The sequence below is a fragment of the Geotrypetes seraphini genome, chromosome 7 (genome assembly GCF_902459505.1).
Source record: "Geotrypetes seraphini chromosome 7, aGeoSer1.1, whole genome shotgun sequence".
NCBI lineage: Eukaryota > Metazoa > Chordata > Amphibia > Gymnophiona > Dermophiidae > Geotrypetes > Geotrypetes seraphini.
In genome coordinates this window covers 144,707,395-144,727,361 of record NC_047090.1, presented here as the reverse complement: position 1 = coordinate 144,727,361, position 19,967 = coordinate 144,707,395, and the positions used below count along the sequence as shown (strand labels likewise).

The 19,967-nt window shown below is 41.5% G+C and overlaps 1 protein-coding gene across 3 annotated transcripts in view; it reads right to left on the bottom strand.

Annotated features, from left to right (window-relative positions):
• JKAMP (JNK1/MAPK8 associated membrane protein) overlaps window positions 1-19,967 on the bottom strand; it is a 37,797-nt gene that overhangs the window by 17,554 nt on the left and 276 nt on the right. Inside the window, exons 1-3 of one of the 3 annotated variants that reach the window (XM_033951795.1) lie at window positions 19,716-19,935; window positions 14,397-14,470; window positions 6,869-7,023 (exon numbers count right to left, since the gene is read on the bottom strand). In XM_033951795.1, the coding sequence (XP_033807686.1) occupies window positions 6,869-6,930 (62 nt within the window). In that variant the 5' untranslated portion in view covers window positions 6,931-7,023; window positions 14,397-14,470; window positions 19,716-19,935. Of the gene's footprint in view, window positions 1-6,868; window positions 7,024-14,396; window positions 14,568-19,715; window positions 19,936-19,967 lie in introns of those variants that run through there. The other 2 variants (XM_033951792.1, XM_033951793.1) reach the window with 2 other exon arrangements.

Below are 19,967 nucleotides of genomic sequence, written 5' to 3'. Positions count from 1 at the left end.
CGCAGAAGTGCCACCGTGAATTTCTTCTTTTGAAACCTGGGGTTACATCTTTGGGGGCTACCTTTTATTTGGGACATCCATGTAAATGTATTGTGTGTTACTGCTCTGTTAAGTATGTGAACCATCTCAATTGACAACTTTTGTGGCAATGTCTTGTCTGGATGGAGGAATATCTTGAACCCTATAATTTGATTAAATATGGGACCTCACTTTCAGTGCTATAGCTTCCAGCATCTTGCTATAATATATTGTATTTTTCCTTGTTTTTGTTATTTTTTTTTTTCGCTGTTTCTAAAACTTGGATCTAGAGAGAAGACCACTACATCTATAACTTCAATATCAATTGGACCAAAACCAAATTCACACCTCAATCAAAAAAAACCACATATACCTCACGCAAACATATCGACCCAACCATCTTCTGGTCAAAGGTAGACGAAACCATCCAAGACTGCGACCCAAAAAACTTCATCTCCCACTGGAAAAATGTATCCACCAACATCCTTGATAATCTGGCACCCCTACAAACCAAAACCAGAATCAGCAGGAAATCAGACCAATGGTTTGATAATGAATTACTCCAACTCAAAAGACAGTGTAGAAGATTAGAAAGAAAATGGAGAAAAAAGAACCAAGAACAAACAAAAACCGACTGGAAAAAAATCAACAAACTATACAAAAATCGACTAAAAGACAAGAGGAAAAGTTACTATACCAAGCTCATAGGCACAGAAACACAAGATTCCAAAAAAATTTTCCAAATCCTGAAAGAATTAACAGACACCAAACCACACACTACCACCACGAACACACCTCTACCATCACCTACCCTCTTAGCAGAACATTTCAAGAATAAAATCACCAACACCAGAGCCACACTCATCCTCAACCCATCCAAGCAAAATCCAATCACAATCCACCCTACAGGAAAAGAGGCAATCGCAGCAGACAGAATTTGGACTCAATTCCCAAACATACAATGGTCAGAATTCAACAAATTCTACAAAAAATACAGCCATGCCTCCTGTGACCTCAACCATTGCCCCTCATATCTCCTTACCACCTCTAGTGTAAAGTTCCGCACCATAACTCTACAATGGATCCAATTCACGCTCACAGAGGGCACATTCCCTGACAACCTCAGCGAAATCGTCATCACCCCAATCCAAAAAGATCCAAAGGCACCACAAAACCTCCCAGCTAACTATAGACCTATAGCCTCAATTCCGCTATATGTCAAAATTATAGAAGGCCTAGTAGCCAAACTCCTCACCAATTACATAGAGGACCACAACCTACTCCACCCCATGCAATCAGGATTCAGAACAAACTTCAGCACAGAGACATTACTAGGCTCCCTCATGGATACCGTTAGACAACAACTTAGTACAGGAAAAAAAATGCTACTCATACAACTGGACCTATCGGCGGCATTCGACCTAGTAGACCACAACATCCTTCTACAGATCTTAGATGCAATAGGCATCTCAGATAAAGTATACGCCTGGTTCGAAGGATTCCTAAAACTCAGAACCTACAGCGTAAAATCAAACAAAGAAAAATCAGAATCCTGGTCAAACCCCTGCGGCGTACCACAAGGATCTCCACTATCCCCCACCCTCTTCAATCTATACACTGCCTCTCTAGGAACTCATCTGGATAATCTAGGCATAACATCCTATAGCTATGCGGATGACATCACCATCCTCATCCCATACGATCATTCCAGACCAACCATGACAGACGAACTTCACCAAACACTGGAAGCAGTCACAACCTGGATGGAAAATCACAAACTTAAACTCAACCAAGACAAAACCAAATTCATCCTCCTAGAAAACGACAAGATCCAAACCACAACCATACTAGACATAAACGCAACCAAATATCCCATCCAAACAACCATAAAACTACTAGGCATGACCATAGACAGATGCTGCACAATGCAACCGCAAATAAACAAAACAACTCAAAAATCATTCGCAATCATGAGAAACCTGAGACAAGTCCGAAAATTCTTTGAAAGTACACAATTCCTACTTATAGTACAATCCCTGATACTAGGCATATTGGACTACTGTAACATACTATTCCTCCCATGTCCAGCAAATACGATAAGACAACTCCAAACAATCCAAAATACAGCCTTAAGACTCGTCTATTCATTGAAAAAAACACGACCACATCACTGAGGCCTTCATCAACTCACACTGGCTCCCAATCCAAGAAAGAATCCAATTCAAATTCTACTGCATATTATTTAAAACCCTACACGGAGACAGCCCATCATACCTGAACAATCGCCTCATCCAAGCAACCAACACCAGACACAGAAAAACGCACTCCCCATTCATACCCCCCCCATCCAAAGAAGTAAAAAGAACAAAACAACATGACGGCCTCCTAGCCACACAAGCTGCAAGACTGGACAAACAGATATCCAACCTTCTGATGACAACCCCAGACTATAAGACGTTCAGAAAAGAAATAAAAACCACACTTTTCAAGAAATTCCTAAAACAGCAATAACAACACGACCTCTAAAAGCCCTTAAGATCTACATCTAACCTATCTAGCTATTCATTATAATTCATGTAATTATGTAATTCTGTAATTATGTAACTCTGTAATTCTATAATTCTTTAACTCTGTAATTCTGTAATTCTGTAATTCATTGTAATCCTGTCCTTAAACTAACCTTTTGTAATCCGCCTTGAACCGCAAGGTAATGGCGGAATAGAAATCCCGAATGTAATGTAATGTAATGTAATATAAACAGGTAATCAATGTTTTCTTTATTGGATGTATAATCAACTATATGTTACTATTATTGCTTTCTGTACAAGTGTTACGCTTGAATCTTAAATTGAAAATCAATAAAGATTTAATTAATAAAAAAAAAAAAGGGAAGACAGAGCATCCTGATAGTGAAATTGCAATACAGGTCGCAATAGACCAGGTTTCTTTAAAATCACACCAGGCTGATTGTAAAGGTTGCAAATTATCTATGCCAACTGCTGAGTAAATTGTAAATAGATATGACAAACACCGTTTGAAATGTCTGTATACACAAATGGCCAGAAGCCTAAGAAACAAAATGGGAGAGTTAGAATATATTGCCCTAAATTAAAAGATAAATATAATAGGCATCTCTGAAACCTGTGGAAGGAAGATAATCAATGGAACACAGTCATACCAGAGCACAAGTCACATCGTAGTGATAGGGTGGATTGAATCAGTAGAGGCATAGTGGAGGGCCTTGAATCAAACTGACTCAAAATTCTACAGGAGCAGAAACACATCTTGGGATCCTTCTGGGTAGAAATTTCTTGTGTAAGGGGGGAAAGGATAGTGATAGGAGTGTACTACAGTTCGCCTGACCAGGATGAACGGACAGATACTGAAATGTTATCAGAAATTAGGGAAGTTAACAAACTTAACACAGTAATAATGGGAGAGATCAACTACCCTAATATTGACTGGGTAAATGTATCATCAGGGCATGCTAAGGAGATAAAATTCCTTGATGAAATCAAGGACTTCTTTATGGAGCAGCTGGTTCAGGAACCAGCAAGAGGTGAAGCAATTCTAGATCTAGTTCTTAGTGAAGCGCATGAATTGGTGAGGGAAGTAATGGTGCTAGGGGCCACTTGATAACAGTGATCATAACATTTATTTATTTTAGTATTTATATACCACTTATTACCTAAGTGGCTTACATTCTGGTACTCAAAGCATTTTTCCCTATCTGTCCTGGTGGGCTCACACTCTATCTAATGTATCTGGGGCAATGGAGGATTAAGTGACTTGCCCAGAGTCACAAGGAGCAGCATGGGATTTGAACCCACAACCTCAGGGTGCTGAGGCTGTAACTCTAACCACTGGAATCCCTGGAATAAGTTTACACAGGAAATCCAAAATAACATCATGTAACTTTAAAAAAGGAGACTATGATCACATAAGGAGAATGGTAAAAAAGAAATTTAAAGATGCAGCTGTAAAGGTCAAAAATATACATCAGGTGTGGATGTTATTTAAAAATTCCACCCTGGAAGCCCAGAATAGATATATTCCATGTATTAAAAAAGGAGGAAAGAAGATCAAACGGCAGCCGGCATGGTTGGAGAGCAAGGTGAAGGAAGCTATTAGAGCTAGAAGAGAATCCTTCAGAAAATGGAACAAGGATCTGACTGAAAATAATTGTAAACAACACAAGGAATATCAAGTCAAATGCAAGGCACTAATAAGGAAGGCAACGAGAGATCTTGAAAAGCAGATTGCGCTAGAAGTAAAAACACATAGTACAAACTTTTTTAGGTAAATTAAAAGCAAGAAGCCAGGAGGAGATTCGATTGGACCGCTAGACGACCGAAGTATAAAAGGGGCTCTCAGGGAAGACAAGGACACAGTGGAGAGATTAAATTAATTCTTTGCCTCAGTATTCACTGAGGAAGACACGAGGGAGATACCGGTGCCAGAAATTGTATTCAATTCTGATGAATCAGAGAAACTCATGCAAATCCCTGTAATATGTACTATATGTAACACAGATGATGTAATAGATCAATTTGACAAATTGAACAGTAGCAAATCACCTGGACCAGATGGTATACATTAGAGAATAAAGATATTGGTAAAGGTGTCTTCATCTATCTATGTCAGGCAGTAAGCAGAGCAAAAATAGATAATAATTGGCCTCAAGGGCATTATAACAGCCTGGATTGTGAGCATTTGATGTGAGATTAGATATTCTCCTGATGCAGCCTTTTGTGTGAAATAAGGCTGTGCATGGGCTCTTGTTATAATTCTCACAAAACTTGAAATCTGTCTCAGACAGTTCAAATTTGAGCATTATATGAACCCGGTGTTAAGTCTAAGGGTTTTTCTTCCTGGTATGTGTCAGGAGTTTTTTTTTAAACCTTAGGTTAATTCTCCGGAGCTGGCCGAGAATTAAAATATGTACCCCTTATTAGCACCTGGGGACGTTGATTTGTCCTTTTGGATTTTGAGGCCAATTATTCAGTATCTATTTTTGCTCTGCTTACTGCCTGACATGGATATGTGAAGATGCCTTTACTGATAATCTTTAGTCTATAACTGACGTCTTCTCCCAAATTTTTTGATTATATCATGATACATTAGAGAATGATATGGGGACAAATTTTTCCTCAACCCCATGGGAACTCATTTTCCTGTCCCTGCCCCTGCCCCTTTCCTGCAAGCTCTGTCCTCATCTGCACAAGCCTTAAAATAATAAGTGTTCAAGGCTTCTGCGGTTAAGGCAGAGCTTACAGGAATGGGACAGGGAAAGCAACAAAACTCATGGGGACAGGACAGGGAAATTGAGTTCCTGCAAGGACGGGAAAAAATTTGGCCCCATGTCATTCTCTAGTATACATCCCAGAATGTTGATAGAGCAGACATGTCAAACACTGGCTCGTGGTGAATTAAAAGCTGGCCTGCCAGACATTTACCTTTTTTTACTTTAATCTGGCCCGCCGGCATGAACCACTGCCACTGCTGCTGCTCTTCACGAGTGTCTGCCTTCGCCTGATTTCCTCTTCCTCTTCAAAGCAGCCTGCGGGACTATGGCAGAGGGAACGTGCTACCGAGGTTGACACGGCCTGCGAGGTTCGCTACTGCTGGCCGGCGATCCTCAGCAGGCTGCTTTGAAGAGGAGACCAGGAATCCGGGATGGAGAGAGGGTAGGAATGGCAGGCCAAATCTGAAGGTGAGACCGGGAAGAAGGGGGAAAACATGCAGGCCTTTGGGACGGGGGGTGGGCCCTGGGCAGAAGTACCCGGAGGAAGAAGGAGGGATCCAGATGTGCATATGTCGGACTGAGGGGAGGGGGGTGCGAAAGAAATAAAACACAGGAGAGGGAGAGAAGTTGGACACAAGGGAAGGTGTGGAGAAGGGATAGAGATACTCAATAGGAGGGTAGTTGGAAAGAGAATGGGAGAGATGGTGACCCATGGGGTGGTGGGAAAGGAGGGAGAGATGCTGGATGAAAGGATAGTTGAGAAAAGGAGAGATGGTGGATCTGGGGAAGGTGAGGTCCATCACTTCAGCTGCGGAGATGGAGACAAAAAAAAATGAAAGATGCCAGACAGCAGATAAAAGACCTGAACGGGCCATCCATTCTGCCCAACTGTCACATTCATTCTTAAGGCAAGAAACCAGTAATTACTCATTTTACTTGCTAAGTTTCAGTGTACGGTGTTCCTCTCCCCCCACCCCCCCATGAGCTTCCAATGATGGACCAGATTTCTGGCAAATTACCAATGTTATGAAGCGAAAGTTTCAGCGTTCAGATGAGTTTCTACATCAATACTGGGCACAATCCAGTTGCATGATTTCAGGTAACATGAGAGAACACCAAAGAGTGGAGATGATCCAAGGGTGTGCCTACATGTTGGCTGTTATGATAACACCTCCTCTGCTTTGAGGTATTTGTATTTCTTATTGTTTTGCTTCATTGCTATACCTGTTATGTGGCCCCTTGCCGGACCACTGTTGTGTGTCTTTTGACTGCTTTTTCAATAAAAATTATATTAAAAAAAAAAAAAAAAATCAATTGCCACTGATTTCACTTTGCACCAGTTTAAATCAAAACTTCACTTCCTGATTGTGCAACTTTTGCCCTATAGTTTAGATTGTTTCTTTCTTCGTCTTTTTGTGTGTGGTTCTTCAGGTAGCACGACACATCACAATCTAAGCAAATGTAGTACAATACCCTGAGATCTTACAAGACACAACATTGCTTAACCACCAATACAGGACACATATATTCCTCAAACAAAAGATATAGCTTTATGCGTCCGGTTTACTAGTCTGTATATATGGAAACTTATTACAGTGTACTAACCTTTTCTTTCCTGAATACCACTCAATGAAAAACCAGTGCAAAATTAAGGGAAGCATAGCCATAAAGCCAAGATACAGCCAGTCATACAACTCTGGTGACTCGGTACATGTTTGACAAATTTTAGCTGCATTTGCTCTTTCTCCTCGGGGGCAAACCTAAAAGAAAGCAGCATAAATCTCATTACAGTACCAGACAAATTTGCTCTCTCTAGTTTGGACAAAGGTAACTAGAACAGGATGAGAAACAGAATTGGGACACTGTTCTACGTTCCAGCAGAGCATGGGCATTCTGAAACCCATTATGAAGCACCCAGAATGGTATTATTATTTTATTTAGGAAGTGAATGTTTTCTGGTATGTTTGCTGTTGTATGGGATAGGTCTATCCTATTTAACAATGGAGTTCTTTTTTAAAAATATTTAATTGTATTTTTGTAAACCGCTTGGACCAGTAAAATGAACGAGCAGTATAACAAGAATAATAAACCATAAACTATTCAATAAATCATAACGCTTAAGTGACACCAATCCCCTTTCTCCTATGGTTCCAGGTACGGTTTAGCACATGCCATCATAAAAACTACATGGTAATTATTAAAGCATTTTACTGGTGCCCACAAGTTTAGTTCAGTTCAGCAATACTGCTCCCACTGTTCTGATACTTTGGACTCTCTCTGCAGTCACTTTTGGCCCATGCTCTTCACAGCCAAACATGCATGATGTTGGATGCCACTGCATGCTTCTGCTGTGGGTACTGACAGTCACAGGCTCATGGCTGGAGTTTCAGGAAAAGCTTGTTGACATGCTGTACAAGGAGATAATTTGTGGATCCAAAGGAGTCAGCTCTGTGGGCGCTAAGCTCCACTAATATACAGCAAATCCTTCATTCTATCCAGCGAAGTGTAATTTGTATTTCTTGTATTTAGCACTGACAATCATTTTGGAATGCTGGTGCCTATGAGTGGATCAGTTTAAAAAAAACAAAAAAGCCCTCAATGTTCGACACTTTGGACCCTTTCTGCAGCCACTGCTGGCCCACCCTCCTTACATTTAAACATGCATTAGACAATAGTCAAGAACCCTGGGTACCTAAGATCCTATTCTGGGTGATAAAGTGGGCAAGTGGCTTCTCTGGGGACTCAGCCACTATGCTGAAACACAGAAGGGGTAGAAATATTCATGAGGTAGAGAGGTGGACTGAATTTCAGTTTTGGCATTGAAATTGGCCCGAAATCCAGGTTCAAGTTTTAGTCGAAAAAGCTAGCGCATTTTCATCTGAAACCGAAACTCACCACCACCACCACCACCACACATAGCTTCCCTTCCCGCTCTCCTAGACCCATATCTCAGCCAGCTCCAGCTCACCTCGGGCCAACCTTTGGCACCTGATGGCCTATTGGCCTAACCACCATCAAAATAGCTGCCGAGACTGCTGCTGCAGGTCGTGGCAGCTATCTTGAGATTGTAGCCACAATAGGCAGGGCAATTTAGAGTCCTGCTGAAAGTCTTAGCTGCTATTTTGGCAGAAGAGATAGCACAAGGCAAGAACAACTATGAATCACTCTTGCCCCAGTTAGGCCACTAGACTACCAGGGCATTCAAGGTAGACTCTGGGGGGGGGGGAGGGCGGGGGGGAAAATAGATGACTGACGAGTGGCTCCGGGAGGAGAGAAGGTAGGTTGTGTATATTGGCGGCAAGGAGGGGGGATGCGGCCTAGCCAATTTCATTTTTGGCTTTGGTGTTTCCTGAAACCAAGTGGCCAATTTTAGTTGCAGATTTGGTTTCGTGTGGGCTCTTTTTTGGATGCCGTCCTATATTTTTTCAAGTGTTCTGAAAACTAAGTGCACACTTTAAAGAAGAACCAAACAGAGCTCTGTGTTTCTAAATCATGCATCAGACACCCATATTTAAGACGCTGTGGTTTCAGTCCTCAGTTTGATTCTTCATACTTTGGGAGAGTATGTTCCTGTTTCCATAAGGCATGTGCAGCATTTGAATCTGATTATCATAATGGTGGGTTAGATTTGTGAAGTGACTGTGCTTTAAATAGTTAGGCATTCATGAAATATGTAATTTACCACCTCTTCTAGGAAACCGCGCTAGTGGTTTTTAGAGCAGAGAGCCGCGCTGCTCCCGATGCTCATTGAGTTCCTATAAGTGTCGGGAGCAGTGCGGGCCATTCAGCGCAGCTCTCTGTGCTAAAAATCGCTAGTGCAGTTTTGTAGAAGAGGGGGTTAGTTGTTTTTATATTTCTTTATGTTATTTATTTGAGAAGTATACAAGGCTGTTACATTATTATTTCAGTTTTTCTCTGATGTATTAATTGCTTTTTTATATATGTTTTACCTTTCTCAAATACTTTTGTCATTTGATTTTTGTTTACAAATTCCAAGGGAATTACCTAACCAACCTGGCGACTCACATTAGACAGAAACTCAAACTATCAGACATACACATATCAACCCACCTCAAAATCAACAAGAAGAAAACCGACAAACCCATACAAGACCAAAACACAACCCCACCAAAGATCACTCATATACCCAAAAACAACTCACAACAAACCAACAGACTACACCACTCTCACATGTGCATATGTGAACATCAGAGCCATAGGCCCCAAAACAGAACACATAAAAAACTGGCTAGAAGAAGAGAATCTGGACTGCCTTTTCCTCACAGAGACCTGGCTTACTTCCGACTCGGACCCCAGAATAACTGAAGTTTGTCCAAAGAGCCACAAGATAACAATGGTATGCAGAGAAAATAAAAGAGGGGGAGGAATTGCCATCATAGCCAGAAACACCATAAACCTAAAAATACAAGACAAAACAACCAACCCATATATGGATCTACTAGCCTGTCAACTTTCAAGCACTTCACTCAGAGGAACACTAACATGCATGCTCTGCTACATAACCCCAGGTAACTGGAACACAGCAAAACTAATATTTGAAGAATTTATATATTGAAACTCACTAATCCTACAACCTAATCCTAGGAGACCTCAGCCTCCACCTTGAAAACCAATCCTGCAAACAAGTAGAAACCTTACTATCATACCTCAAGGCCTTAACATACAAAATCCTAGACCTTCAAACCACACACGAAAAAGGACACCAACTCGACATCGCAGCCTACATGTCCCAACAACCCACACAACCAGAGATCCAAACGGAAAATGGAACCGTTCCCTCTGGTCAGATCACTACACTTACTCCTTTGAAATTAACTGGACCAACAACAAAAGCACTCCAATTACTCAAAAAATAACTTACTACTCACGCAAACATATCGATCCCACCATATTCTGTACAAAAGCAGACTCCCAAAGACTTCATCTCACAATGGAGCCATCTAAGTACAGCAACCTTGGATGTACTAGCCCCGGAACAACCCAAAACCTGAATCCACAGAAAATCAGACAAGTGGTTCGACAATGAATTACTCCTACTCAAAAGGCAATGCAGACAACTCGAAAGAAAATGGAGAAAAAGCAGCCAGGAATCCACAAAAAGAGCATGGAGAATAATGAACCAAAAATACAAACAAAAACTGAAAGAAAAAAGAAAGACATACTACACAAAGCAAATAGGAGAAGGACCCCAAGACACAAAAAAGCTAATCCAGCTACTAAAAGATCTTACTGACACCACTCCCTACCTAGCCAACAGCAACCATCCCCCTCCCTCAGCAACCCTGTTAGCCACATACTTCAAAAACAAGATTGCAAACATCAGAGCCACGTTCAATGGAATTCACACACACATAGAAGAGATCTCAAATCCCCCCACAGAGAAAGAATCAGTTGCAGCAGACAGTACCTGGTCCAACTTCTCACCAATACAATGGTCAGACTTCAACAAACTATATAAAAAATACAGCTACGCAGCCTGTGTGTAACCTTAACCATTGCCCCCCATACCTATTGAAAACCTCAAGTACACTATTCCGCTCCCTGCTCCTACAATGGATACAATCTTTACTCACAGATGGACTTTTCCCAAAAGACCTCAGCGAAATCATCATAACTCCGATACTAAAAGACCCCAAAGCAACAACGGACCAACTATCCAACTACATACAGACCCATAGCCTGTACGTCAAGCTGATGGAAGGCCTCGTAGCTAAAACCCTAACCTCATACCTTGAAAACTACAACTTACTCCACCCCACACAATCTGGCTTCGGAACCAACTACAGCACTGAAACCCTACTAGGAACACTCATGGACACAGCTAGACAACATCTCAGTACAGGCAAGAAAATCCTGATCATATAACTAGACCTCTCCGCAGCCTTTGACCTGGTAGACCATGACATCCTCCTACAAACACTAGACTCCATAGGAATCTCAGGCAAGGTACTCTCATGATTTAAAGGCTTCCTACAATCCAGAACCTACAGGGTTAAAAGAAAAAAAGAAAAATCAGAAACATGGTCCAACCCCTGCGGAGTTCCCCAGGGATCACCTCTGTCTCCCACACTATTCAACCTATACATTGCTTCCCTCAGCTACTGCCTAGACAAACACGGCATAACCTCATACAGCTATGCAGATGACATCACCATTCTCCTCCCCTTCGACCATCCAGAGCCCATGATAGGCACAATACACAGAACAGTAGCAACATTGGTGACAGAACGCAAACTAAAACTTAACTCTGACAAAACAAACTTCATTCTCCTAGAAAACAGCAAAACTCCAACCTTAACAAACCTAGTAATAAACTTGATCTCATAACCCATTCAACCCACGCTAAAACTTCTTGGAGTACTGATTGACAGAGGCTGTACCATGCAACCACAAATCAACAAAATAATAAAAGCATCATTCGCAACTATGAGAAACCTAAGACAAATTCGAAAATTCTTCAACAGGAAACAATTCCAACTTTTGGTACAATCTCTTATCCTTGGACTAATAGACTACTGCAACATATTATACTTTCCCTGCCCAGCGGCCATGATAAAGCAACTACAAACAATACAAAATACAGTCCTAAGACTCATCTACTCATTGAAAAAATATGACCACATCACAGAGGCATACCACGACACACTGGCTCCCAATACAAGCAAGTGTACATTTCAAATTCTATTGCTTACTATTCAAAGCTATTAATGGAGACAGCCCAACCTACTGGAACAACTGACTAGTTCAAGCCACCTCAACCAGACACAGAAGAACCCACTCACTATTCACACACCCGTCAACCAAAAATGTCAAACGAAGAAAACTATGACAACCTAATGGCTACCAGAGCAGCAAAAATAGACAGACAAATCACCAATCTGCTGTCTTCAACCACTGACTACAAAACCTTCAAAAAAGAAACAAAAACTCTACTCTTCCAAAAATGCATAAAACCTATTTAACACGGCCAGTTCTTCCCAAGCTCCACCTACTACACTGTCTACTCCTATCAAATCTAAAATGTTCAAAATACCCAACATGTATTACCTTAATTTCTTGACAATTCTTATGTAATCTGCCTTGAACCGCAAGGTAATGGCAGAATAGAAATCACTAATGTAATGTAGACTATAATGGACGTGTTAGCATTTAACACATGCTAAAACGGCTAGCGTGCCTTAGTAAAAGGACCCCTAAGTGACTTACCTAGAGTCACAAGCAGCTGCAGAAAGAATTGAACCCGGTTCTTTTGGTTCTCAGGCCACTGCACTAACCATTAAACTACTCCTTCACATTTGTACAAAATCACAGATTAACATAATATTAAGATTTAATTTACTTATACAAGATATTCTTGCTATCACTTCTTCCATAACATATTACATTAAATTAGTGATTTCTATTCCGCCATTACCTTGCGGTTCAAGGCGGATTACATAAGAATTGTCATGAAGTTACCTGCATATAATATGTAACTGCTTGGATTATAACCACAGGAAGGCAGTACATCAAACCCTAATTTTTATTTTTTGGATGGGAAGAAAATTTGATATGCATCAGTGGTAAGGGTTTTTATTTAAATAATTTTCCTTTTAGTCATTATTGTTTTTATACATTCTAACAGATGAAGAAACATATTGGGTCATTTGATTATATGAATAAGTATTGTCTTATACAGAACTCTATTTGTTTTTTCTTTTTAGTGTGCACTTATATATTTTTTTTCATATTGTGGTGCACTAACCTCTTGGATATTTACAGTTTTTATAATCCCTAGATAATAGTATATATTGTATCAGGTATTATCAAACAGCCTAATTTATATAGAATGAAGGTAGCTATTTGTCTATTTATATCCCTGTCAAATGTTTTCACAGCAACATAGCTAGAATACTGAGGATAAGATGTGTTGCCTTGGAGGACAGCATCACCCTCGTGAAGGAGGAAATAATCATGTAGCCAGGACCTGCCCACTAGGGGATACAGTATCCTCTCACACTAAGGATGGGTCTCCAGGGGCTTCTGCCCAGGAGGGAAGGCTTAGGCCAACTGCTATAGTTGTTGATTGGTCATTAGGCATTTAGATAGCTGGGTAGCTGGTGGACATGAGGATCGCCTGATCACTTGCCTGCCTGGCACAAAGTGCAGACCACACATGTCACTTAGATAGCATTTTAGATAGTGCTGGGGAAGAGCCAGCTGTCTTGATACATGTAGGTACCAATGACATAGGAAAATGTGGGAGAGAGATTCTGGAAGCCAAATTTAGGCTCTTAAGATAGAAAGCAGAAATCCAAATCCTCCAGGGGAGCATTTTCAGAAATGCTCTTCATTATATGCACAGGACCCAAGAGGCAGGAAGAGCTATGAAGTCTCAATGTGCGGTTGAGATGATGGGGAAGGAATCAGGGATTTAGATTTGTTAGGAAGTGGGCAGCCTTCTGGGAAAGGGGGAGCCTATTCCAAAAGGATGGACTCCACCTTAACTGGATGGAACCAGGCTGCCAGCGCTAACATTTAAAACGCAGACCAGCTTTTAAACTAAGATGGGGGGAGGGAGAGCCAACAGTCACCCAGGAGCGGATTGTTCAGTGTGGAGTATCCTTGAAGGATACTATTGAAACAGGACATTTAGGGAGTCCCAATGAAGAAGTTTCAATAACAGTGAAAGAAAGCCAGGGGTGTTATGAATAATAAAGCTCTGGGATGCATTGCCAGAGGATAAAGCAAGAGTGGTTAACATAGCTGGTTTTAGAAAAAGGTTTGAACAGGTTCCTGGAGGAAAAGTCCATGGTCTGCTATTGAGAAAGACATGGGGCAAGCCACTGTTTGCCCTGGATCGGTAGCATGGAATGTTGCTATTATTTGGGTTATTGCCAGGTACTTGTGACCTGGATTGGTCAACCATGAAGACGGGATACTGGGCTAGATGCACCACTGATCTTACCCAGTAAAGCTATTCTTATGAAAATGAAATGCCGCAACTCTACATCTATCCTGGATAGACAACTTTGTAAATACAGAGATTTTGGTTCCCTAAAAATATTTTGTTTTTACATTTTAACAACAGCTGACTATAACTTCAATAAATTTTACAAATTGAAGAGCTCACCCCACATTCTCCATAGATTTCTGCTGTTCCATTAAGTGCCAATACTGGCCTTCCACAGTAATGTCCAATGCAGGCTGGAGACATATCAGTAGCATGAAAGGAAGGAAAAAGCATTACATCTCATATTACCAAGTTTTCCAGAACCTTTTATGTGTTTTCTTAAAGTGAAGCCTAGAAGACAACGCAAGTGACATGCTTAAAAAATGTAATACTATTTGAGCATCACTGAGACTCACAAAGGAAGACATGCACACGACTTTTGTCATTTATGCCCTCTAAAATCATATAGAAGATTTTTCCATTGCAGGGTGGCCCACTCTTCTGATTCCTTTACAGGATGAAAATAACCCTCCAATAGCGGACAGACATGGCTGCATAGTCCCATAAGTCACACTGGCTTCAGCTCTTATCCTGTGTGATGCATTACCAGCACCTGTTCATTCCACAGTATCCCAAAACTATATGTAACAAAAGCAATACATAGAAAATAGGAACTGTGGTTCAGTGCCTCTTTAAAAGTTTAAGTACAACAGCACCACAAACTGTAAATCGCTCATGTTACTATCCTTTCTGTAGTCTTTTAGCTACTGCTATTAATTTTGCCATTTTCCATTTTTATTTAATCACTTTGGGCCTATTTGTTAAGGTCTTGCATCTAACATGCATCAACAGCCAATAATACTAAGGTGCGTTAGATGTAAAACCTCTGTGTTAACTTTTGGAGATGTTCCCAGCACTTTTGAGAAGGCAGCCATGCTGCTAAACCAGGTCTCTACTACACATTCATGGCAGAGCAGATAATGCAGAAGGCAGTCACCTAAACCTTATTTGTCTTGCCTGTAGTTAATGTATGGTTAACCTCTGCTTTAGCAAGGTGCAGTCCCTGCCCATTCCCCACCTGCTAAACATCTAACATAGAAGTTTGTATTAGCATAGAAATTAGCACACAACAGTTAATATGCGTTAAAATCCACATTAAACACCTAAACATAGGGCTCCTTTTACTAAACCACGGATGAGGTTCTTACTGTGGGCCAGTGAGGTAAATGCTCCAACGCTCATTCAATTCCTATGCGCATCGGAGCATTTACCTCGCTGCCCACTGTAAGAAGCTCTTCCGCGGTTTAGTAAAACCCAGCGAGTTTAGTAAATAGGCCCCTTTATGTATTACTCTGACAACACAGATAAAACATGAATGTCAAAAAAATTATCTGAATCATTGATCAAGAGTCCAAGGACACTTGTTTACATTTACAGGATCTATCAGCGAATAGCTAAACAATTACATTCATTTTTGTTGAAAACAAGCAGGATATATGTTTTTCACAAGTGGGTTTTTGTCATTCTTATTGTGCCTGGCTCAAAAAAATGAAATGCAAACAAAGCTTTAGCGCTTGTATAGTGGAACACTGAGCATTAGTGGAACGTCCAACATCAGGACCATTGCATGGGGCCACCTCAATTCAAGTTTTCCTCCACCAGATCTGGCTTTCATCATTAATCTGAGCAAGATACAGCCAATCCTGGAGTTCATGATAATGCCTACAGGCATGGCATCAATGCCGATTCATTAAAGGACATCAGTCCCACTCAAGAAGGACCCTCACAAAGGCCATATCTGCTAGCCTGGTGCATACGCAGACCTCTCCAACAGAGCATGGATCTGAAGACTACTTCCCTCAGATCCTTTTGCTCCACAGAAAGAAGAAAAGCTCCACTGGTAAGCTTCCCTCCTACAGATTTTTTGAGGGAAATAACAGAAACTATTCCATTTAAGCTGGAGAAGGAAAAGAGCCCAGGACACAAGCCAGACACCAACCAATTTTTCAACCTCCAATGATGGCATGGTGACATACAAAAGGTGCAGTGAGAATGTGGGAGATCTTCACTCAGATTATGGCACCATTCAAATCATCCATCGACTCAGGAACTCCATCCTCTTTCCAAATTCCTCCAACTCAAATAGTCCTAAACATGGGTGCATTCAAACTGGGCTGGTGGGCTCAGGTAGAGTACTCCATACCCAGGGCTTGTGATTTGCCCAGGAAAAACTTCATCAGATAAACTTCCTAGAGCTAAGGCAATCTGGAATATACCAAAAGCTTTCAGAGAGACTGATTATTCAAATTTACCGTAATCATCCTCTTGCTATATGTTGGGGCTTTAGCATAGTTCTAACCCAGCAAAAGAAAGATCCATTTAGTTCACTAAGGAACCAATATTCAGAACAATTTAACCGGTTGGTGATGGCCGCTGACCAATTAAATTGCAGATAGCCGTCTATCCCTGAACATTCAGTGAGAGATAACCAGTTATCTCCACTGAATATTGGTGGTTAGCTCATAACTAAGAGACAGTTATCTCAGGGGTGGATCAAAGTTAATGTCCCAATATTCAGCGCCGACTGGACAAGGTTAGCACATAGATAGGACCACAGAAACAGTTGTCCTATCTTTATGTGCTAACCAATGCCTGGTTAGAATGGAATATTGGCTTAATCAGGCATGCACTAGCTAGTCAGCAAAAACCCAGATATTCAATGCCGTTCACTGAATATCTGGGGTCAGCGCTGGCAGCAGGCAATCACCACGCTACCCACCACCAGCTGAAAATCGCTGAAATTTTATTTTGGTGACAACCACTTTGGTAGGATAAGTAAACTCCAGGCTTAAGTGACTTATTTAGTCTATACAAGACTTTATGACAAACGGGTGGTTCAGTATACACATTCTAAGTTCCTGCCTATGGTACAGTTGGATTTTCACTTTAACCAGTCAGTCATCCAACATTTTTTTCCCAGGCCACGTTCATGAAGATCAACATGCTTGCATAGATAGGATTACAAAAGAGCTTTCCCTTACTCTGGGCTTAATGGACCGTCGGTCTGTCCCAGTATGGAAATTCTCATGTTGTGTTTGGAGTGGACTAAAGCCTGTGTTTAGGAGTTGTGATCTTGGTAGGTCCTCCATAGAGATGGCATGTACCTGAGCCGCCGGAGAGGGTAGCACAGCTTTGGAATATTTGATAAACACAGCTTTAGAAAGTCCACCCAACTCTTTGTTTCTTGAAACTACAATCAATCTGGGCCTACCATAGCCAAAAACAAAGAGGGGCATAATCAAAATAAATGTCTAAATCCAATTTGGACGTATGGTGCTAGACGCCCAAAGTCAGCAGTGGAAAAATGTCCATTCTTGAAAAATACGTCTAGAATATTTTTTTTTTCTGAAAATTGTCTATCTGGACGTCTAGGCCATTGATCATACAGATCACCAGTACATCTATCTTTATACCACATTTTCGACTAAAAATTTGTGTCATTCCATCTATATGGCAGTACAGTAGGGTTTTGGGGGGTTCACATTTTCCACCATGAATTTAGTGATTAGAGTGGCTAATGGACCTGGGTCCTCCTCTCTATGGTTCACTAGGCCCCCTCCCCCCAGGTTACTTAAGACACCTGTATGCAGCTCTACTAGACTCTCCTATAGCAGGTGCTAATGTTCTGGAGACAGGTATGTACGTTTTAATCCTGATATTTCTGGCAGTTTGAGAGGGTCAGTAACCACTGGGGGAGTGTGTGGGGGACTTTACATTGTCTCTGCAGTAGTTATCTGGTCACTTTGGATACCTTTTTGGCACTTATACCTGCTTTTACATCGTCTAACTCACAATGTATAAGTTTCGTCCAGAAGTCTAATTCAATTATTCCTGCAGGACAACTCAACATCCCGCTCAAATACTGCCCTAACCACTCCTCTGATACGCCCCTTTTAGCTCTGGGTGCAATGCAGCATTCAGAGGCCTAAAAAGTCCCTGGATACATCCAGAAAGTCGGTTTGCTTATCAGCACTTGTATGACCTGTCTTTTAGGTCATCCAAGTGTCAACTTGGGCAGGTTTTTAGACATGTTTAAGTTTCGATTATGAGCCCCAGACAGACTTATCTTATCTTCTCTTATACCCAGACAGACTTATCTCTGGAAGGACATGTTAATGCTAATAATGTCGGAATCAAGCCAGCATTAGACCCATTTTCAACTAGCCTCCTTAGAAAAATCTGCAAAGTGGCAACATGAACTTGTGTCTAAACATTAACATCCCACTACTGTTTGGGGAAGGATTCTAAATGCGACAGCAGGTTTGGTCAATCTGTAGAATCTCTTTCAGGTACAGATTCCAACTTCATTCCATTTAGAATGGGTGAGTCTCATCAAAAAGGCACAAAAATCCCAATAAATAAATAAAAGCTTTTTAAAGGATTTATGGAATGACTTCATTTAAAAGAGGGGAAATAACTGCCAATTATTTTTTTTAGGTATGTTACCACCAACCACAACATGCTTACTTGTTTTGCTGTCTCCCTTTTTGAGGGGTGCATAGTAGAGAATGACATAGGGACAAATTTTTCCCTCTGGGAACTCATTTTTCCATCCTGTCCCAGAGAGTTCTTTTTCTGTCCCTGCCCTATTCCTGCCAGCTCTGTCCTCATCTGCACAAACCTCAAACACTTTAAAATCATAAGTGTTCGAGGCTTATGTGGTTAAGGCAGAGCTTATAGGAATGGGGCAGGGGCAAGGACAGCGACAAAATTCATAGGGACAGGGTGGGAAAATGGAGTTCCTGCAGGGACGAGGACAAGAACAAATTTGTCCCCATGTCATTCTCTAGTGCAGTGTTCTTTAACCACCGGTCCATGGACCAGAGCCGGTCCACAGAAATTTCCTGCTGGTCCACAAGGCCAGCACGTGTGTCAGGCCCAAAACAGTGTTCTTCAACCGCCGGTCCACGGTGCGATCGATGCGGCGTTACCTTCGAGCCAGCTCCCTCTTCCTAACCGATTCAGTGCACAAAGCCACGGCTAGTGGCTCCTATGGGCATCCTGCGCCTGAACCGGAAGCCTTCCAGATGAGGCACAGGACATGCAAGGTGCAACTAGTACTATTATGGGGGCGGGGTCTGGGGTGGAGATTGAGTAGAGATGGGTGGGGTCTGGCCCACGACTTAGCCCAGTGTTCTTCAACCGCCGGTCCACGGACCGATGCCGGTCCACAGAATAATTCTTTTATTTCTGCCGGTCCATAGGTGTAAAAAGGTTGAAAAACACTGCTCTAGTGCATAGTCTGCTTGATCTTAGAGAAATAAAAGTTATCTAACATCTTGTCCTCGCCAAATGCTTTTTTTACCCTCCATCCATCACAGGCTTGTTTCTTCAAATGCACTTGAACCAAGATAAGAATCACTCAACCATAGGGGCTATCTACAGAACTGATCTCATGGGCCAAAAGAACACTTGCACTTCTCAGTTTCGAAACTTTACCTCAGATTTCTCGGGGTTAGGCTCCTTCTGATGACATCCACACGTGGGTGGGCTGCTCAGCAACACTATGCGATTAGTGATACATCAAGTATGAATGAATAAATAAATTAAAAATACTGCTATCTAAGAGAACGGCTGTCACAGATGAAGTTTTACTTCCTCCTCCACTCTGCGATTAAACCACTTAGGTAGACCTCCCGCTCTCCAAACATAACAAACCCTAAAACCAGAACGGACCCCATTCCGCAAGCT